Source organism: Mobula hypostoma, chromosome 5 (assembly GCF_963921235.1).
Source record: "Mobula hypostoma chromosome 5, sMobHyp1.1, whole genome shotgun sequence".
NCBI classification, from domain to species: domain Eukaryota; kingdom Metazoa; phylum Chordata; class Chondrichthyes; order Myliobatiformes; family Myliobatidae; genus Mobula; species Mobula hypostoma.
The window spans coordinates 186,486,694-186,509,756 of NC_086101.1; the positions used below are offsets into that span (position 1 = coordinate 186,486,694).

Sequence of the window (23,063 nt, forward strand, 5' to 3'; positions counted from 1 at the left end):
AATTAAGGTCAAGTTCCCACACCACCAATATCCCTGGGGGCCACTAGTTAAAGACTATCTTTATTTGTCACGTACATCGAAACATCAAAACATACACAGGACTATCAGAAAGAGGAGCAGAACTAGGCCATTTGACGACTATGGGAGATATAAGCATGTTGCTGGAGCTTCATACTTCAAGCTACACAATAACTTAGAAAGTCAAGCTAATTCGTCCAGTGTCAGCTTAGCAATTTCTTGATGCTCCTCTCTGTATCTTGTAGCACATTGGGTGGCAACCGTAACATTTCTTTAGCTTTTGTCTGTGCTTTATGAGGCTGAGCTGCTAACCCAGCACGGATGGAACATGTGCAAGAAGCTGGCGAGCACTCGCCTCGAGGTCTAGTGCAGATGTCACTCCACTACCGGCTGCCTAGCAAAGTATTTTATTTCACTTCTTATTTAGAGTCACAGACCATGCTGGTCCAAGGAGCCCATGCCATTCAATTGCACCCATTGACCAATTAACCTACTAATTTGTTCATCTTTGGAATGTGGGAGGAAACTGGAACACTGGGAGGAAACCCACGCAGTAATGGGGAGAATGTACAAACTCCTTACAGGCAACAGCAAAACTGAATCCCGATTGGAAATCACTAGCGATTATGCTAACCGCTGTGCTGCCCTGGCACACCTATAAAACCAAGTCTCTTTGTCCCTGTACCACTTCACCTAACTGATGAACTGGTGAACCCATGTCCTTGTATAAATGTCCAGTGACCAGTCAAAGCATCAGGTGTTCAGTTCTCCCCTCACCTCACTCGCTCGGTGTTGTGTGTCAGGGATTCGTTGTCCTTCTTCCAGAAGATCTGCGGATAAGGCACGCCAGACACACGGCACTCCAGCCGTATCGGATAACCTTCTGCCACCCCGGTGTTTTGTAGCTTCTCAATGAATGCTGGGGCTCTCACCATCTCCTTGGCTGTGGGGTTCAAACATCAAAACGTGAAGAAAAGTGAAACGCCTCTTAATTTTCACTAAGGATCACTATCCAAGGTTCTGTCTGTTTCACCCCCATGCCAACCCAAAACCACCAACTAAAATTTAGAAAACTCAATTCAGCATCAGGCCAAAGTCAGCCAAGAGGTCCTGAAAGACAGAAGCAAGACACCCCCTCAATGAGAAACACAAGAGATTCTGCAAATGCAGGAGATCCAGCACATCACACACAAAATGCTGGAGGACCTCAGCAGGCCAGGCAGCGTCATGGAGGGAAATGAACAGTTGATGGTCCAGGCTGAGAACATTGACTGTTCATTCTCCTTCACAGATGCTCCCTGTTGAGGTCCTCCAGCATTTCGAATGTTGCTCCTCCAAGTCAGTCACCTACTATTGTTACCACCCAGTAAGTTGGGTGTGACTCTGGGAGAGTGGATGAACTGTTCATGTTGGGACTTGGAAACATCTCAACAAAAACTGGCCAATCAAATCTTATCAGGAGCTTCATCAGTAATGATATCAGTACAACTGAAAGAGTGCAGAGAAAACTTACAAGGATTTTGCCAGGACTTGAGGACCTGAGTAACAGGGAACAGTTGAATAGGTTAAGACTATTCCCTCGAGGGGAGATTTCATGGAGGTACACAAATCATGAGGAGTATAAATAGGATAAATGCAAGCAGGCTTTTTCCACTGAGGTTGGGAGAGACTACAACCAGATGTCATGGGTTGAGGGTGACGGGTGAAATGTTTAAGGGGACCATGAGGGTGAACTTCTTTACTCAGAGGGTGGTGTGAGTGTGGAACAAGCTGACAAAGGAAGTGGTCATTGTGGGTTTGATTTCAACATCTAAGAGACATTTGGATAGGTACTTGGTTGGGAGGGATATGGTCCGGGTGCAGGTCGATGGGAGTGGGCAGATTAATAGTTTGGCACAAATCTGATGGTCTGAAGGGCCTGTTTCTATGACTCTAGTAATGAAAAATGGTTGGTATGTTTAATCAAACTGAACTGTATTGAAATGGACTCAACAGGAACAGACAGAGCTGACAGCATTGTGTTAATTAATCACTGTGTCTTGGTCTCTCCTTCACTTAGAGACATGGAGCACATGGTAGCGTAAATGCTTTTACAGCGTCAACGACCCGGGTTCAATTCCACCGCTGTCTGTAAGGAGTATGCATGTTCTCCCTGTGACCATGTGTGTTTCCTCTGGGTGCTCTGGTTTCCTCCCACATTCCAAGGGTAGTGTGGGTGAGTAGGTTAATTGGACACATGGGTGTAACTGGGTGACGTGGGCTCATTGGGTCGGCAGGGCCTGTTACTCAGCTGTATCGCTAAATTTAAAAAAAAAGCACTCCAGCACAGAAACTGTGATCTCCAGTTCTAGTCTCACTCCACCTCAGGGCAAAAGCTTGCTTGTGTTAACCCTGTCTATACCCTTCATAATTTTCTATATCAATATCAAATCTCCCTCGTACTCCAACGCTCCAGGGAATGAAGCACTGAAACCACTGAGGCACTTTCTCACAAGTCACTCCCTGAAACTGGAAAATGCCCAAGGTTTATTCAGGGTTCTATCCAACATCAGTCACAGAGGTTTCAAGTCAGAAACCGTTCTTCCGCCCCCTGGACGGTCTTTGTGGATTCACCTTTCTCCCTTGGGGACGTGTGGAACCCACCTTCTGACTGTACACACAGGAGATTCTGCAGATGCTGGAAATCCAGGTAACACACACAGAATGCTGGCGGAACTCAGCAGGTTGGGCAGCATCTATGGAGAGGAATAAACAGTCAACGTTTATTCCCCTCCATAGATACAGCAGGACAATTTCTGACTGGCGTTGACTACGTTAGGTTAAGGTAAAGCACATACCAACAGGCTCAAGGACAGCTTCTATCCCACTGTTGTAAGACCATCGAGTGGTCCACTTGTATAAGACTTTTGACCTCACGATCTACCTCAACATTACCTTGCTCCTTATTGTTACCTGCACTGTATTTTGTCCGCAGCTGTAACTTTATTCTGTTGCTACACAGACAAAATGCTGGAGGAACATGGCAGGTCAGGCAGCATCCATGGAAAAGAATAAACAGTCGATGTTTTGGGCTAAGACCCCTCTCCAGGACTGAGAAGGAAGGGGAAAGACGCCAGAATAAAAAGGTGGAGGTACGGGAAAGAGGCTAGCTGGAAGGTGAAAGGTGAAGCCAGGTGGGTGGGAAAGGTTAAGGCCTGGGGAAGAAGGATTCTGGAGAGTGGACAATGGGAGAAAGAGAAGAGGGAGGAGACTCGGGGGGAAGTGATAGGCAGGTGAGAAAAAAGTGAAAGGCCAGAGTGGGAAATAGAGGGAGTGGGGAGAAGGAAATTTGTTCACCGGGAGGAGAAATCGATATTCATGCCATCAGATTGGAGGCTACCCAGATGGAATATGAGGTGGTGCTCCTCCACCCTGAGGGTGGCCTCATCTTAACACAAGAGAAAGCGAGGGACTTATTTATTAATTTAGTTAGTTAGTTAGTTAGTTACTGATACAGCGTGGAATAGGTCCTCCTAGTCCCCCATGCCATTCCCAACTCCTCCGGTTTAACCCTGACCTAATCATGGATAATTTACAATGACAGATGAGCCTACCCGGTATGTTTCTGGACTGTAGAAGGAAACCGGAGCAGCCGGAAAAACCCACACATTCCACTGACCCCTTACAGATGACACCAGAACTGAACTCCAAACTTTGATGCCCCGAGCTGTAATAGGGCCGTGTTAACTGCTACATGTTATCGTGGCGCGTAAGGTGTGAGTGAAGTCACATTAGATTCTGCAGGGAGGCACACATTAAATTGGCCGCAGTGAAACACAGTAGAGTCATCTCAACTCCAGGATATCTGATTTGGCTCTGAGCTAATATCACCTCTGACTCAGATACTCCAGTGTTCTGATGTAAAAGGCCAGCTCAACAATCCGAGTGTGGATCTGAGAGAGCGCTACAGGTTTGGGTGGGGTACCAGACAAAGGACTTGGCAGCTCTCTCGCCTTCAGCTACATATATAATCCCATGGTACCAGTCTGAACATGAGCAGGGAAGTTTTCCATCATCCAGCCATAGTGACAACAGTTCGCCGCTCTCTATGGCAGCTAGTCGGCTGTTAGTTAGGTGTCTAAGAAAGGATTTAACTGCTCTGGGGCATTGTGGATCACAAAAGGTGCCATACGTACTATAGCAACACACATCAAAGTTGCTGGTGAACGCAGCAGGCCAGGCAGCATCTCTAGGAAGAGGTACAGTCGACGTTTCGGGCCGAGACCCTTCGTCAGGACTAACTGAAAGAAGAGCTAGTAAGAGATTTGAAAGTGGGAGGGGGAGGGGGAGATCCGAAATGATAGAAGAAGACAGGAGGGGGAGGGATGGAGCCAAGAGCTGGACAGTTGATTGGCAAAAGGGATACGAGAGGATCATGGGACAGGAGGCCTAGGGAGATTGATAATTGTTAATTCCTAATTGGAAATACAGCACATGTACCAAGATACAGTGAAATTCATAATGAGTTTATTGTACATCCACCTGGGCTGGATGGCCTACTCCTGCTCCTATTTCTTACGTTCTTATGTAATATCCCTTTGATCTCCTCTCATCCATGTACCTGTCCAAACTTCCCTTGAATGTTACAATCGAACTCCTATCCACCACTTCCGCTGGTGGCTCATTCCACACTCTAACCACCCTCTGAGTGAAGAAATTCCCCCTCAGATTCCCCTTAAACATTTCATCTTTCACCCTTCACCCATGACCTCTAGTTCACGTCTCACCCAACCCGAGGGGAAAAAGAGTCCTGACGAAGGGTCTCGGCCTGAAACATTGACTGCACCTCTTCCTAGAGATGCTGCCTGGCCTGCTGCGTTCACCAGCAACTTTTATGTGTGTTGGGGAAAAAAGTCTGTTCACATTTCCCTATCTATACCAATCATAATTCTGTGTACCTTTTTTAAGGTCTCCCCCATTCTCCTGCGCTCTAGGGAATAAATTCCTAACTTTTTCAGCCTTTTCCTATAACTTAGGTCCTCAAGTCTGGGCAACGTCTTCACCATGTAACATCCTCAATACTTCCACAGTCTGGAGCAACCAGGTTGTGGAAGCTTTAGAGTGGGTGCCGAGGAGAATTACCAGGATGCTGTTTGAATTAAGGAGGATAGGTTGACCGAGCTGAGGGGTGACTTGGTAGAGGTGTACAAGATGATAAAGGGGCATAGATGGAGTAGACAGCCAGAGAATTTTTTCCCAGGGTAGAATTAGCTAATACGAGGGGACATAATTTTAAGGTGATTGGAGGCAAGTATAGGTGGTAAGTTTTTTTAACATAGAGTGTGGTGGGTGCGTGGAATGTCCTGCTGGGATGGTGATAAAGGCAGACTTAGGGACGTAAGAAGATAAGAAATAGAAGCAGGAGTTGGCCATCTGTCCTGTCGAGCCTGCTCTGCCATTCAACAAGATCGTGGCTGATCTGGCCATGGACTCATCTCCACCTTCCTGCCTTTTCCCATAACACTTAATTCACCTACTATGCAAAATCTATCCAACCTTGTCTTAAATATATTTACTGAGGTAGCCTCCACTGCTTCATTGGGCAGAGAATTCCACAGATTCACCACTCTCTGGGAAAAGCAGTTCCTCCTCATCTCCGTCCTAAATCTACTCCCCTGAATCTTGAGGTTATGTCCTCTAGTTTTAGTCTCACCTACCAGTAGAAACAGCTTTCCTACTATTTTACCTATCCCTTTCATAATCTTATATGCTTCTATAAGAAACATTCTTATGGATCCTTAAGAAATTCTTAGATGGGCGTGTGATGAACAAAACATGGAGGGCCTCATGGAAGGGAAGGGTTAGAGTAGGTTAAAAGGCCAACACAACATCGTGGGCCGAAGGGCCTGTACTGTTCTACATTTCGAGCATTGGTGGAGTCTCTTGTGTCTTCACGTTGGTGGCTTTCCCTCAGGGACATTACCCTTCAGTGAGGAGCAGCAACCTTCCTACCTGCAACGACGAGCTCGAGGCTGAAGGAGTTCTGCCCTGCTCGGTTGGTGGCGATGCACGTGTACATCCCGGCGTCCCTGGCTGTGGCAGGTTCGATGACAAGGGAGTGGACGCCGTTCTCGCGCACCAGCATCTTGTGGCTACTGTCTGGCCGGATCTGGTTCCCGTTCAGCTGCCATATCAGGTCGGGAGTTGGGAGCCCACTCACCTGCAAAGGAAGTCCAGTTCACAAACTCCATCACATAAACACAAAAAAAAGGAGGAATCTAAGATCACAAGGTACAGGAAGAGAATTATCACATTCAGTCAGTTGAGTTTGTGTCTCCATGAGACTACTGAGCGGTCTGTTAGACCAGACTTCGATACAGTGTTCTCCAGTCTGGCAAAATTGGCTTGAACCTGGTTTCATGTATTCACAACTACTCATCACACAATTACAGGTAAAGCCCTCCCCACCACTGAGCACATCTACATGAAGTGCTGTCACAGGAAAACTGCATCCATTATCAGGGACCCCCACCATCCAGGCCAAGCTCTCTTTTGACTGCTGCCATCAGGAAGAAGGTACAGGAGCCTCAGGACCCCCACGACCAGGTTCAGGAACAGTTATTACCCCCTCAACCATCAGGTTCTTGAACCATTGGGGAGAACTTCACTCAACTTCACTTGTCCCATCATTGACCTGTTCCCACAGCTTATGGACTCACTTTCAAGGACTCTTCATCTCATGCTTTTTTTAAAACTTATTGCTTATTTAATTATTATTATTATTATTTATTTTGTATTTGCACAGTTTGTTGTCTTTTGCACACTGGTTGTGTGTCCATTGTGTTGGGTTTTTCATGTGTTCCTCGGATTCACTGTGTCTGCCCGCAAGAAAATGAATCTCAGAGTTCTGTGTGGTTACGTATGTACTTTGAAATGAATTTACTTTGAATTTTGAACCCTTTCATAACCAGATGGGGGGCAAAGTATTGATGAAAGTGCTGGCCTTCTGTTCTTTCTGCTCACACCGTCACTCGTTATCTAAGTAAGGCAGGCTTGAATAATGAAAAAGTCTTTGTGGGGAGATGGCCAAATGCAAAGGGGGGTGGGGGTGGAGAAGGATCCTGGTCACAGGATGTTGACGCTGGGTTAAAATCAGGTTCTGGGAGGGAGACGAAGGAGAACCGTGCACTTGGTAACACCACTGACGTAGATCCTGCCCAAAGCTACCGAGGTGCTCATGTATCAAGTGCCTGAAAAATAATTCATCTGATACTCTACAAATTAGTTAAGTTATGGTGTAGTTTGAAACATGGTGCTCACAGCAACAAGCTTTTATCTCTGATGATTGTCGAACTGACAGGTTAAATGAGTGGGTGGGTGCGAATGCAGTGGAGGACAGGATGGTTCTGTGAATAAAATCTTGATGAATCAATGGTTCCCTAGTATGATAGGACAGACTCCCGGACTCACCATCTATCTTGCTATGATTTTGTACCTTAATGTCTACTTGCACTTTCACCGTACTTTTCTATGTACGTGCGACAAATAAACTAATCTTAATAACCTATATATTATTAAGCAAAACATACAAAATATCGGAAGAACTCAGCAGGTCATGCAGCATTCATGGAGGGGAGTAGACAGTTAATATTTTGGGCCGAGACTCTTCACCAGGGCTGGAAAATAAGGGGGCAGAAGCCAGAATAAACAGGTGGGGGGGGAGAGGGGGGACGTGTACACGCTGGCAGGTGATAGGTGAGGCCAGGTTCGGGGAGAGTTAAGTGGGTGGGGGAGGGGGATGAAAGGACATATGTACGAAGCTAGGGGGTGATAGGTGGAAGAGGTAAAGGGATGAAGAAGGTATTTGCTAAAAGAATGCAGAATAAAGTGTATCGTCTTTCAAGCGACATAATAACCCTGATGTCTGCATTCTGTTATTGCTTTACATTGTACTACCTCAATGCACTGTGTAAAGAGTTAAACTGTATGAACAGTATGCAAGTTTTACATTGTACCTCAGTGCAGGTGACAATGATAAACCACTTCCAAGAAAATGTCGTTAGCTGTGTAAGTCCTTCTCCTGAGGAGTGGGTGACGTTGTCAATGGGTGACTTTACACATCCGCAGATTCTGCACTGGGGACTCTTGTTCAGAAGCAGACACAGAAAGCTGAATATGTCTGACACTCTTGGCTGTTCAACTCAGCTCAGGGTTCATAAACACAAGAGATTCTGTTGATGTTGGAAATCTTGAGCAACACACACAACGTGCTGTTCAGGCAGTATTTATGGAGGGGAAGGTTCCACCCTCAGGAATCAGACTTTAAACATGCTAACTAGGGTTACTTTCTTCAGAATTATGTGCACGGACAGAAGGCCAGTCAAAGATGCCTCAAGACTTTGGTGCTTTCTGTCAATTCCACGGGATCCAGGAGGAGAGAGCTGATTGGATTAGTAATTGGCTCGATGGTAGGAAACAGAGATGGTCGAAGTTTGCTTCTCCGTCTGGAGACAGCGGCTAATTGTGTACTTCAGGGGTTGGTGCTGGGAACTTTGTTATTTGTTATTTATACTGTATAAATGACTTGGATGTAAAGGTACAAGGCATGGATAGTACGCTTACAGATTATGCTAAAATAGGTGATATTGTAGAGTCATACAGCTCTCACTTTAGCAGAGAAACAGGCCCACTGGCCCACTGAACTGCTACTTCGCCTAGTCCCATTCTCCTGCGCTCCAGGGGATAAAGGCAGAAAGTACTCACCTTCCCCTGTGTGGTGCTTTCCATGGTGTCCACCAAGCTAGTCCCGGTCAAACGTAAGAGTTGAGGGGAGATTTGGTAGAGCTGTTCTAAATTATGAAGGTATAGGTAGGGTAAATGCAAGCAGGCTTTTTCCACTGAGGTTGAGTAAGACTAGTACTGGGTGTCATGGGTTAAGGTGAAAGGTGAAATAGTTAAAGGGAACCTGAGGGGGGAAAATTCTTCACTCACGGGCTGGAGCAAGTGAGGAAAGAGCTGCTAGCGGAAGCAATGGATGCAGGTTCGACTGCAACATTTAACAGAAGTTTGGATGGTAGGGGTATGGAGGGCTATGGTCCAGGTGCAGGTGGAATGGTCGAGGCCAGGGGTTCCAAAACATTTTTTTATGCCATGGACCCTCTACATTAACCGAGAGGTCTGTGGACCTCAGATTGGGAACCGCTAGTTCCTAAGACCATAAGACATAGGAGCAGAATTAAGCCATTTGGCCCATCGAGTCTGCTCTGCCATTCAATCATGGCTGGTCCTTTTTTCCTCTCCTCAGCCCCACTCCCTGGCCTTCTCCCCATAACCTTTGATGCCATGTCCAATCATGAACCTATCGAGCTCTGCCTTAAATACACCAACAACCTGACCTCCACAGCTGTCTCTGGTAATAAATTCCACAAATTCACCACACCCTAGCTAAAGAAATTTCTCTGCATCTCTATTTTAAATGGACACTCCTCTATCCCGAGGCTGTGTCCTCTTGTCCAAGACTCTCCCACCACGGGAAACATCCTTTCTACATCTACTCTGTCTAGGCCTTTCAACATTCGAAAGGTTTCAATGAGACCCCCCATCCTTCTAAATTCCAGCGAGTACAGACCCAGAGCCATCAAACGTTCCCCGTATGATAACCCTTTCATTCCTGGAATCATCCTTGTGAACCTCCTCTGAACCCTCTCCATGTCCAGCACATCTTTTCTCAGATGAGCAGCTGAAAACTGTTCACAATATTCAAGGTGAGGCTTCACCAGTGCTTTATAAAGCCTCAGCATCACATCCTTGCTCTTGTATTCTAAACTTCTTGAAATGAATGCAAACATTATATTTACCTTCTTCACCACTGACTCTACCTGCAAGTTAACCTTTAGGGTGTTCTGCACAAGGACTACCAAGTCCCTTTGCATCTCAGATTTTTGGATTTTCTCCTTGTTTAGAAAATAGTCTGCACATTTATTTCTATTGCCAAAGTGCATGGCCATGCATTTTCCAACATTGTATTTCATTTGCCACTTTTTTTTGTTCATTCTCTTAATCTGTCCTTCCGCATCCTACCTGTTTCAACACTACCTGCCCCCCAAACAATCTTTGTATCATTTGCAAACTTAGCAACAAAGCCATCTATTCCATCATCTAAATCATTGATATACAGCATAAAAAGCAGTCCCAACACTCCACCACTAGTCACTGGCAGCCAACCAGAAAAGAACCCTTTTATTCCCACGATCCTTTTGATCCTTTTAGTCTGGACAGAAAACCAGGCCAGCATGGGCTAGATGGGCCGAAGGGCCTTTTTCTGTACTACAGTGCTCTATGACAATGGATGGCATGGATGAAATGAGTGGAAGGTTCTGATTCCATGCTGCAGTACTCTGTGACTCCACATCCCTATGATCAGCAAGCCAGCAATTCATTTCAACCTTATCCAAGAAGTAGCATGAAATTGAATCCCAAAAGTCACTCTGTTTCCTGCCTCTCCCTTCCTTTGATTATTATAGTGCATTAAAGAGGCATAAGTGACTGGCAATCAAGCAAGATTATTTGCCCTTGTGCAACTTCAATTACTGAAAAAGGAGCTTTCTCTACTTTGGCTGTCAACCACAAACCTTACAGCTCACCCTTCCTTATAATCCCTCCCACTTGTACTGTATAACACAATGAGAATGCCCCTGGTAATCAGAAATATAACCAGGAAGTGTTGCGGTTACTTGGCGGGTAAGACTGATGCTGGCTATGGTATTTGATGTTCTTCTTTCCCAGCACTTGGAGGATTTCTGCTTTTGATTGTGTTTTAACTTCACCACTTCCTTGTATTCCAGAACCACAGCCCTCCCCCCGTCAGCCTGCCTTCTCCTCCCTCCCCACACCCCAACCCCTACCTTACCCTCCTAACGGGACATTGCATTGTCTCAGATAGGGCTTGCTCTGCTGAGCAATACGCACAGCTGAGTTGTTTTATAATCAGCGTCGTAGAACACGAGAAGTAGTCAATCACTCGGGTGTGATGTTCTCCTAAGGAGCTATTCCCTTAATGCAGAACACCGGTGCGTTACTTTGTTTAACGTGGGGAGGATGAAGCACGGACAGCCACCACCTGGTCTTTGAGTGATCAGGGTCAGTGTCCAGTGGCTTGGAGTGCAAGTCTGGGGACCCTTCAGTACTGCACCCTTCCTCTACCTGTCTTCATCTTCTGCCTTCCTCCACCTGTCTTCATCTTCTGCCTTCCCCCACCTGTCTTCATCTTCTGCCTTCCTCCACCTGTCTTCATCTTCTGCCTTCCCCCACCTGTCTTCATCTTCTACCTTCCTCCACCTGTCTTCATCTTCTGCCTTCCCCCACCTGTCTTCATCTTCTGCCTTCCTCCACCTGTCTTCATCTTCTGCCTTCCCCCACCTGTCTTCATCTTCTGCCTTCCTCCACCTGTCTTCATCTTCTGCCTTCCCCCACCTGTCTTCATTTTCTGCCTTCCTGCACCTGTCTTCATCTTCTGCCTTCCTCCACCTGTCTTCATCTTCTGCCTTCCCCCATCTGTCTTCACCTTCTGCCTTCCCCCACTTGTCTTCATCTTCTGCCTTCCTCCACCTGTCTACATCTACTGCCTTCCCCCACCTGTCTTCATCTTCTGCCTTCCTCTACCTGTCTTCATCTTTTGCCAGCTTCACTGTTGAGGTCTTCTTTGGATCACTCTTTGTCTGGAAACACTACAGCACAAAAACAGGCCCTTTGGCCCATCTAGCCTGTGCTGAACTATTACTCTGCCTAGTCCAATCGACCTGCACCTGGACCATACACCCTCCCATCCATGGACCTATCCAAACTTCTCCTAAATAGCAAAATCAAACCCACATCCACCACGTCTGCTGGCAGCTTGTTCCACATTCCTACCACCTTCTGGGTGAAGATGTTCCTCCTCAGGTTCCTTAAGTACTTCACCTTTTACATTTAACCCATGACGTCCAGTTCTAGTCTCACCCAATATCAGTGGAAACAGCCTGGCATTTACCCTGCATAATTTTGTATACGTCCATCAAATCTCCCCTCATTGTTTGCAATGTCACTCAAATCTTTTCACTCAGGCATGTGAGATATTCTGAATCTGAATCACATTTATTATCACCGATAAATGCCACAAAAATATAGGAAGCATGGCCTGTTAAGCTTGGGTTTGACAGTGAAAATAGAGGAATTCCCTTCTTGTTTAGTAAGTAAAGTGGCAGCAGTACAGTGCAAGACATAAAAAAATTACTACACATTACTAAAATAAACAAACAAACAAGCAATTAAATAAGGAAAAAAACACACACAAAGACGGACCGTTTGGTAGGTTAATTGGTCATTGTAAACAGTCCCGTGATTAGGCTACGATGAAATTGGGGGATTGCCGGGTGGTGTGGCTCGAAGGGCTGGAAAAGCCTGGTCCACATATTATCTCAATAAATAAATAAAGTTCTGGAGGAACTCAGCAGGTCAGGCAATATCTATGGAGAGAAATAAACAGTCTGCACTTCGGCCCCAAAATGCCAGCTGTTTATTCCTCTCCATAGATGCTGCCTGACTTGCTGAGTTCCTCCAACACTTGGCATGTGGTCTTAAAGATTTCCAGCATCTGCAGAACCTTGAGGGTTTTAAATAAAGAGTGCCAGAGAGGTATAGCGAGGTGTCATTCTTGGATCGTTCAGAAATCCGATGGCGGAGGGGAAAGAGCTGTTCCTAAATCATTGAGTGTGGGTCTTCAGGCTCCAGTACCTTCCTCCGAATCACTCCCACCATTGTAGCTCCTTGTAAACTGAGGAGGACTGTCAACTCCAGCTCAGTGAGTAGACAGGTCATGGGTTCAATTCCCACTCCAGGTACTGGGCGAACAGCCTCGGCTGTCACTCGCAGTGAAAGCTGACGGTCCACTTTGCTGTTTGCTGTGGATTTGCTAAGAAGCTGTGGAAATTAAGGCAAAAGGTCTTTGTTGGAGGGTTGGTCTGCCTGAAATGCGGATCCCTCAATGCATATCGTCGTATAAGATGTTAAAATGTGTAGATCGAGTGGACAGACAGAGACATTTATTTTCCCCAGGGTGGAAATGGCTAATACTAGGTAATTTGAGGAAAGTATAGGCAAAGGAGGTGTAAAATGCTCCTTCCCTCTGCTAGCATGCAGGAAGCCATGGGAGCAGGTGGTGGATGGTCGTGTGTGCACATCACAAGTCCTGGTTATGTGACCACTGACGCCAGCCAGATATTCTCTGAAGAGTGTTGATAATGGCTGGGGTCACCTGTCTTGTAAAGACACTGCCCAGAAGAAGGCAATGGCAAACCATTTCTGTCAAATAATTTACCAAGTACAATCATGGTCATGGAAAGACCATGATCGCCCAGGTCATACGACATGGCACATGATGTACGAATGATAGGTGGGGATGTCAGAGATATGGAGTTTATGCAGAGTGTTGGGTGCTGCCAGGGATGGTGGTAGAGGCAGATACATTAGAGACATTTAAGAAACTTTAACTTAAAGCTAGGCACATGGATGAGAGAAGAATGGAGGGTTATGTGAGAGGGAATGGTTAGATTGATCTTGAAGTAGGTTAAAAGGTCAGCACAACATAATGGGCCATAGGGCCTGTTTTGTGCTGTACTGTTCTATGTTCTGCCATTAAGCTAGAAAGTACAAAGAAGATTGATGAGAAACTTGCCAGGACTTTAGGGAGAGGTTGAGCTGGTTGGGGCTCTATTTACTGCAGACAAGCAGACTGAGCAGTGACCTTACTGAAACCCATCAAATATTGAAAGGCCTCGGCAGAGTGGATGTGGAGAGGATGTTTCCTGTGGTGGGGGAGTCTAAGACCAGAGGATACCGCCTCAGAATAAAGGGGCGTCCTTTTAAAAAGGAGATGAGGAAGAATTTCTATCATCAGAGGGTGGTGTATCTGTGGAATTCGTTGCCACAGGTGGTTGTGAAGGCCAAGTAATTGGGTATATTTAAGGTGGAGGTTAGAAACATAGAAACATAGAAAACCTACAGCGCAGTACAGGTCCTTCGGCCCACAAAGCTGTGCCAAACAAGTCCTTGTCTTAGAAATTACCAAGGGTTACCCATAGCCCCCTATTTTTCTAAGCTCCATTACCGATCCAGGAGTCTCTTAAAAGATCCTATCATATCTGCCTCCACCACCGTCGCCAGCAGCCCATTCCATGCACTCACCACTCTCTTTGTAAAAAACTTACCCCTGACATCTCCTCTGTACCTACTTCCAAGCATCTTAAAACTGTGCCCTCTCGTGCTAGCCATTCCAACCCTGGGAAAAAGCCTCAGACTATCTACACGATCAATGCATCTCATCATCTTGTACACCTCTATCAGGTCACCTCTCATCCTCCGTTGCTCCAAGGAAAAAAGGCCAAGTTCACTCAACCTAATGTTCATAAGGCATGCTCCTCAATCCAGGCAACATCCATGTAAATCTCTTCTGCACCCTTTCTATGGTTTCCACATCCTTCCCGCAGTGAGGCGACTAGAACTGAGCACAGTACTCCAGGTGGGGTCTGACCAGGGTCCCATATAACCGCAACACTATCTTTTGGCTCTTAAACTCAATCCCCTGATTGATGAATACCATTGCACCGTATGTCTTCTTAACCACAGAATCAACTTGCACAGCAGCTTTGAGTGTCGTATGGACTTGGACCTCAAGATCCCTCTGATCCTCCCCACTGCCAAGAGTCTTACCATATTTGCCATCATATTTGACCTACCAAAATGAACCATCTCACACTTATCTGGGTTGAACTCCATCTACCACTTCTCAGCCCAGTTTTGCATTCTATCAATGTCCCACTGTAACCCCTGACAACCCTCCACACTATCCACAACACCCCCAACCTTTGTGTCATCAGCAAATTTACTAACCCTTCCCTCCACTTCCTCATCCAGGTCATTTATAAAAATCACGGTGTAGGGGTCCCAGAACAGATCCCTGAGGCACACCACTGGTCACCGACCTCCATGCAAAATATGACCCATCTACAACCACTCTTTGCCTTCCGTGGGCAAGCCAGTTCTGGATCCACAAAGCAATGTCCCCTTGAATCCCATGCCTCCTTACTTTCTCAATAAGCCTTGCATGGGATACCTTATCAAATGCCTTGCTGAAATCCACATACTCTACATCTACTGCTCTACCTTCATCAATGTGATTAGTTGATAGATTCTTGATTAGTCAGGGTGTGAAGGGATACGGGAAGGAGGCAGGAGATTGGGACTAAGAGGGAAATGGACCAAATGGCAGAGCAGACTTGATGGGCCAAATGACCTAATTCTGCTCCTATATCTTATGAAGGTATATAAAACCATGAAGGGCATACTGTGGACAGGGTGAATGCTGGCAGGCTTTCCTCCAGAGAAAGGGAATTAAAAACTAAAGGGCACAGATTTAAGATGAGAAGGGGAAAGATTTAAAAGGGACCTGAGGGGCAACTTCTTCCTGCAGAGCCAGTCAGTATACAAAAGTAGTTGAGGCAGGTACAATTACAACATTTAAAAGACTGTTGAGCAGGTACATGGAAGGTTGGGTTGAGCTATTCTCCAATCTTGGCAACTTACTTGCAAACTTTTCGTCACCATGTTGATTGTGGTGTGTCCTCCAAACGCTTGGCCTTTATGTACTTTATAGGAAGGGCTTAAATGGATATGGGCCAAATGTGGGCAAATGGGACTAGCTTAGGTTGGCACCTTGGTTGGCATAGCTGAGATGGTCTGAAGGGTCTGTTTGTGCGCTGCCATTTTACATGCAGTTGCCTCGAGCAAACCTTGAACTCGCAACTTTTCAGCACAGAGCGGAGAAAACCATTTACAGTGTTACTCAGATTACACTACTCTGTACTCTGATAGCTGAGTTCACATGGCCTCTGTCGGCTTTGCCTCACGCCAGCAGGATATCTTCCAGAGATCAAAGAAAGCAACCACTTAAATAAAAACACCAGACCTGAGCCTCTGAAATAAGAAACTGACCTTTGTGACCTGCGATCACAGAGCAGACCAGGGCTAAAGCCTTTCAGTTTTGTTTGGTGACCCAAGATCATCTCCACTGCAACAAATGCTGTCAATTGATTGGAGGATTCAACCAGATACAATTAACTTGACTAATGAGTTCAGAGTTATGGGATCTATCTCAGCCACCTTAGGGTCAAATCTCAAACACGAGGAATTCTGCAGATGCTGGAAATTCAAGGAACACACATCAAAGTTGCTGGTGAACGCAGCAGGCCAGGCAGCATCTCTAGGAAGAGGTACAGTTGATGTTTTGGGCCGAGATCCTTCGTCAGGACTAACTGAAAGAAGAGCTAGTAAGAGATTTGAAAGTGGGAGGGGGAGGGGGAGATCCAAAATGATAGAAGAAGACAGGAGGGGGAGGGATGGAGCCAAGAGCTGGACAGTTGATTGGCAAAAGGGCTCCTGTCCCATGATCCTCTCATATCCCTTTTGCCAAGCAACTGTCCAGCTCTTGGCTCCATCCCTCCCCCTCCTGTCTTCTTCTATCATTTTGGATCTCCCCCTCCCCCTCCCACTTTCAAATCTCTTACTAGCTCTTCTTTCAGTTAGTCCTGATGAAGGGTCTCGGCCCGAAACGTCGACTGTACCTCTTCCTAGAGATGCTGCCTGGCCTGCTGCGTTCACCAGAAACTTTGATGTGTGTTGCTTCAGGGTCAAGTCTGACAGCATTAGACATTTAAAATTCTTTTTTTAGAGATACAACACGGTAACAGGCCTCTCTGGCTCTACGAGCCCACACTGCCCAATTACCTAATAAACTGCACATCTTTGGACTGTGGGAGGAAACTGGAGCATCCAGAGGAAACCCACGCAGTCACTGGGTGAATGTACAAACTCCTTACAGACAGGAGCCAGAATTCAACCGGGGTCGCTGGCATTATAAGAGCATTCTGCTAACCGCTACGCTGTCGTAAAGCCCGGAAACTACTGAACAGAGTATCCTTTGAGCTCTTTGCATTGATGCCCATGTCAATCTACTGTTCACCTTCTCACGTCCTTCCAAGATTCATTCTTATTTTGTCCAACACTCAGAGGCCATTCAGCCCATTGTTCAAATTTCAAAGTAAATTAATTTTCAAAGTATATGGACGTCACCATACCCTACCCTGAGATTTATTTTCCTGTGGACAATCACAGTAGAACACAGAAATACAATAGAATCAGTGAAAAACAAGACACAAACAAAGATGGACAAAGAACCAACGTGCAAAAGAAGACATACTGTGCAAGTACTAAAAAGATATAATAAATAAATATTAGATAAATAATACTGAGTAACACAATGTTAATATTGTTTTATGTGCCAGCTCTCATCAGTTCCTCTCGACCCTCTTTATTTCCCTACAGCCACATTGTTAAATCTGTAATGCGTGTTGGCATGTGTTTCTAAATTGGGCTGAAAGGACAGTTCCACTTGTTTCTGGATGACTTTAGGGATGGCAGGGTAGTGGTTAGCATAACCCTAATACAGCACCAGCAACCCAGGTTCCATTCCTGTCACCGTCTGTAAGGAGTTTGCATGTTCTCCCCATGTCTGTGTGGGTTTCCTCTGGGTGCTGCGGTTTCCTCCCACGTTCCAAAGACGTACCGGTCAGCAGGTGAGTTGACCACATGGGTGTAATTGGGCAGTGGGGGGCTGTCAGGCTGAAAGGGCCTGTTACTATGCTTGAAATAAAATAAATATTAAAGTCTAATGCTGTGAGTATTAGATATTATTTTTGTCTAAATTAAAACAACACCTAGACATTATTTTTGTCCGGGTTTCTCTGGTTTCCTCCCACAAAGGTTGTGGATAGTGTGGAGGGCTGTCAGAGGTTACAGCAAGACATCGATAGGATGCAGAACTGGGCTGAGAACTGGCAGATGGGGTTCAACCCAGATCAGTGTGAAGTGGTTCATTCGGTAGGTCAAATTTGAGGACAGAAGATAATATTACTGGTAAGACTCTTGGCGTTCTGGAGGATCAGCTAGATCTTGGGGTCCGTGTCCATAGGACATTCAAAGTGCTGCGCAGGTTGACAGTGTTGTTAAGAAGGAGTATGGAGTGTTGGCCTTCATAAGCCATGGGATTGAGTTCAAGAGCCGTGAGTATGGTGAGACCCCACTTGGAGTACTGTGTTCAGTTCTGGTCACCTCACTACAGGAAGGATATGGATACTATAGAGAGAGTACAGATTTACAAGGATGTTGCCTGGTTTGCAGCGCATGCCTTATGAGAATAGGTTGAGTGAACTTGGCCTTTTCTCCTTGGAGCGACGGAGGATGAGGTGACCTGATAGAGGTGTATAAGATAATGAGAGGCATTGATTGTGTGGATAGCCAGAGACATTTTTCCAGGGCTGAAATGGCTAACATGAGAGGCTTAATTTTAAGGTGCTTGGAAGTAGGTACAGGGGGATGTCAAAGGTTAAGTTTTTGAGAGTGGTGGGTGCGTGGAACGCATTGCCAGTGAAGGTGGATACAATAGGGTCTTTTAAGAGACTCTTAGATAGGTACATGGAGCTTAGAAAAATAGAGGGCTATGCAGTTGGGAAATTCTAGGCAGCTTCTAGAGTAGATTACAGGGTCGGCACAACATTGATTGCTGAAGGGCCTGTAATGTGCTGTAGGTTTCTATGTTCTATTATTCTCTGTCCTATACCTCTGATCCCCTCCCTTTAGTTCTTTAGACATTCACCTACATATCTGGGCAGCTCACAGTAGTTAATTAACCTACCAGACATCTTTATGATGTGGCAGCCAAGCAGAGCACCTGGGAGAAACCCAAGTGGCCACAGGGAGAGTGTGGAGAGTTCACTTCAAACCAAACTAAACAATGAACCTGAAATGGGAGAGCAGAAAGGAAACAGATGTTTCTGATCCTCCTGTGGACAAGTCTGAAGGAGCAGACTACCTTACAATCCATTCTACAGAGCTTCCCCTCCTGAATGACCATGTCGCCCGGAGCCTGCAAGAAGTGAGGTCGGAAGAAGCGCTCTTGGATGGTTTCCACTTCCTCTCCGCTGTCCCTGGATCGGGATCGAGGTCTGAGGGCAACACAAAGAAACAGAGCATTGGCTGGAGATTCAACAACACCACTGGTCTCCAGAAATAGAAAACAAACCTGGTGGTCTGGCTCTTTTCTTAATGTTTTACAGAAAGAGGATTTTATGGAGAAAAGAAGAGATGTTCATGTTACCTCACTGGATTGAGGATCTTTGCTTTGAAATGCATTCAAATATCAAAATCAACCAATGGTTGTTACTGGCCCCACCATCACTACATACACATCAGCTAGTGTTGTTTTATATACAGTAGTGCGCAAAGGTGTTAGGTACATATATTTAGCTAAGGTACCTAAGACTTCTGCACATACTGCATATTACGTCTTTTCAGTTACCAAATAACATTTAATACTAATGAGCGAATACAAAGCTAAGTATTCTTACTTCTCTTTCCCAACCATCTTCCAATTTTAACCAATAAGCAGAGGTTGATAAGTTCTTGATAAGTAAGGGCATCAAAGGTTAGGGGGAGAAGGCAGGAGAATGGGGTTGAGAGGGATAATAAATCAGCCACGATGGAATGACGGAGCTGACTTAATCAGCCGAGTGGTGTAATTCTGCTCTGATGGTCCTTATAGACTAACTTCAGGCTTGAACTTGCGTTTCTCTCTCTGGAGTGGGACTGTGAACCAGCAAGGTTCTGGTTCAGAGGTTATGCACTGTAATAAAATCTCAGTTGATCCCGCTCCCAAATGATGGCACCTTTGGCAGTGACAGTGGATTGGGAATGTCAAGTTTATCCTGATATCCCTTTCTCTGGACTGGGACTGTGAACCCACAATTGAACCATCTGCTTAAGAGGCAGAAGAGTATTCCTCAGCCAATGCATTTTTTGACAGATTTACAGGATTGTACTTCTAGGAAATTGACAAACGTCCCAAGTTGAAATTTTAGCATCACCTTACAGCATAAAATTCAACTGCACAAATAGATCTGGACTATTGAATTTATGAGCCAAACATTTTAAAAGTGTTGGGCTTGCATATAGATATAAGCTGAATGAAATTCAAACTGCCTTCTCTGACAAGATGTTTAATTATAGGCTGGAGCTGGACTGTCAAATAAGATCAGACATTAATTGCAAAGGAGCAGTAAGTAAACCATCCCAAGACAAATGCCCCAGAAACTCTTTACTGAAAGAATTACTTTTCTAAATACTGGACCCCTGCGTCTAGCCCTCTCACTGCAACCGTTATTGAAGCAGCGTCACGATAGGTCACTCACACAAGCAACCCTTGTTCATATATATCAGTGCTTGCCTTGAACAACTCTGTGAACCCGTCTGGGAACTTTACTGCATCCTTCTAGCAGAATGTTTATAGATGGAAATAGAAGAGTTCCAATATAAAGGCAATATTGTGTTACTCGATCTGGAATAGTTGGAATTGTTCCTTTTTTTTTGGAAAATGTTGACAAACTTCTATAGATGCATGGGGAGAGTCTCCTGACTGGTTGCATCATGGCCTGGCCTGGAAACACCAAGCCCAAGAATGGAGACATTTACAAAGAGTCGTGGATACAGCCCAGTTTATCACAGGCAAATCCCCTCCACCATTGAGAACATCTACAAGGAGTGCTGCCACCAGAAAGCAGGATCCATCTTCAGGGACCCCCACATCCAGGCCAGGTTCTCTTCTCATTGCTACCATCGAGAAGGGGGTACAGGAGCCTCAGATTCCACATCTCCAAGTTCAGGAACAGTTGTTATCTTACAACCATCAGGCTGCTGAACCAGTGTGGGTAACTTCACTCACCCCAATGCAGAACTAACTCCACAGCCTATACACTCACATTCAAGGACTCTATACCTCAATATTATTTATTTACTCTTTTTATTTATTATTTGCATGATTTGTTCTCTTTTGCACTTTGAATACTTGTCAGTGTTTGTTATGCATAGTTTTTCATAAATTATATTGGATTTCTTTATTTTCCTGAACTGTGAATGCCTGCAAGAAAATGAATCTCAAGGTGTACGTTAATAATAGGTTTACATTGGACTTTAAACTTTGAACACAATTCCAATTGGTGTCACTTGACCCTGTTGGTCAGATTTCTTTGGCATATTTCAAAGGAACAAAATGCCGCACCTATCAACAATTTGGTTAAGAATGTCGTTTCAGTTTCCTGCAGGACTGGATGTGGTTATTATAGCGATAAATCCTCTTCATTCTAGCCAGCACAGGATTATATGTCTCAATTACTGGAGCTCATGAATAAAAAGCCATTTTTGTTGGATTAATTGGCAACCAGAGGAATGAGATTTATTTTCAATGGCAAAAGAAACAGAAGGCAGATAGTTTTAAAAACCACAGAGGGAAATGGTTCTGAAATCACCGCCTGCAACAGTGTCAGACAGTCACACAGCATAGAAACAGGCCCTTCAGACCAACTGGTTCCTGATGACCAAAGTTTAAAGTTCAAAATAAATTTATTATCAAAGTACATTTATGTCACCATAGAGTGGATGTGGAGAGTGTGTTTCCTATAGTGGGGGAGTCTAAGACTAGAGGGCACAGCCTCAGAGTTTGAACAGAGATTAGGTAAACTTTCTTTAACCAAAGCACGGTGAATCTGTGGAATACTTTGCCGCAGATGGCTGTGCAGGCCAAGTCGTTGGGTATATTTAAGGCGGAGGTTGATAGGTTCATGATTAGTCAGGGTGTCAAAAGTTACAGGGAGAAGGCAGACAAATAGGGTTGAGAGGGATAATAAGTCAGCCATGGTGAAATGGTGGAAGTCAAAAGGTTGAATGACCTAACTTTTCGCCCAGATCTAATGGTCTTCTGGTCACTTGTTGAACCTGTCTCCGATACCACCCCTGGAAATTCATTCCACATTCTAGCTTCATTAAAAAAATCCACATCTCTTTTGATCCATAAACACAAGAGATTTTGCAGATGTTGGAAATCCAGAGGAACTCAAGGAAGTCAGCAGGTCAGGCAGAATCTACGGAGGGGAATAAACAATCGACGTATTGAGCCAAGACTCTTCATCACTTCTGGCAGATGAAGGATTCTGACCCAAAACGCCAACTGTATCCTCCAGTTCTCACCCCTCTGCTAACGAGGACCGTGTCTCTGTATCTAATCTCTCAAGACCCTGCATGATTTTCAGCAACTCCATCAAAGTTCCTCGCAAATTTTTCTGCTTTTAGCCTCTCCAGGCTATCCACATATCTAAAGTTCTCACCTCTGGGATTAGTCTGGTCAATCCCTTCTGAATATCCTGCACACGAGAGAGAGGGAGAGGGGGAGAGGGGGAGAGGGGGAGAGAAGGAGAGCGGGGAGAAAGGGAGGGGGAGAGAGGGAGAGAGAGGGAGAGGGGGAGAGGGAGAGAGGGAGAGGGGGAGAGGGAGAGAGGGAGAAAGGGAGAGAAGGAGAGGGGGAGAAAGGGAGAGGGAGAGGGGGAGAGGGGGAGAGGGAGCGAGAGAAGGGGAGAGAGGGAGAGAGGGAGAGCGAGAACGAGAGAACGAACTAGTTTAGATGCAGGGTCATGGGTCTGAAATGTTAACTCTGTTTCCCTTTCCACAGATGTCACCTGACCTGCTGAGTTTTGCCCAGCACAGCTGCTTTTGACTCAGTAACATGGAGGGTTAACATTTCAAGACTCCACACAAAGGCATTGACATTACCTTCTTCCAGGTGATTGTCCTGCAGGGGAACGGGGAGACCGTCCCCTCTGGCTCACAGTTTGGACCATCAGCCTTCCTGTACAGCTCGTCCTACCCTGTGAATAAAGCAAAGAAACGAAGACTTACTCATTGGAGGTCCCGTAAACCATTCACAGATCACGGGGTCATAGACTGTACAGCACAGACTTACCTGTTTCTTTGTTCAAACGACTTATTTCACTGTATGTTTCAATGTACATCTGAAAACTAAATGAATCCAAAACTGAAACCATTTTCAGTGGATTTATGGACTTGCATCTCATTTGCAGCCCGACGCCCAA

General features: G+C 45.4%; 1 protein-coding gene across 10 annotated transcripts in view; it reads right to left on the minus strand.

Moving 5' to 3' along the window:
- palld (palladin, cytoskeletal associated protein) overlaps positions 1-23,063 on the minus strand; it is a 452,869-nt gene that overhangs the window by 14,563 nt on the left and 415,243 nt on the right. For all 10 annotated transcript variants that reach the window (XM_063049510.1, XM_063049511.1, XM_063049509.1 and 7 more), the window contains 4 exons: positions 22,744-22,838; positions 18,959-19,091; positions 6,010-6,217; positions 796-961 (listed from right to left, as the gene is read on the minus strand). In XM_063049510.1, coding sequence (XP_062905580.1) covers positions 796-961; positions 6,010-6,217; positions 18,959-19,091; positions 22,744-22,838 — 602 coding nt within the window. The remainder of the gene's footprint in view (positions 1-795; positions 962-6,009; positions 6,218-18,958; positions 19,092-22,743; positions 22,839-23,063) is intronic.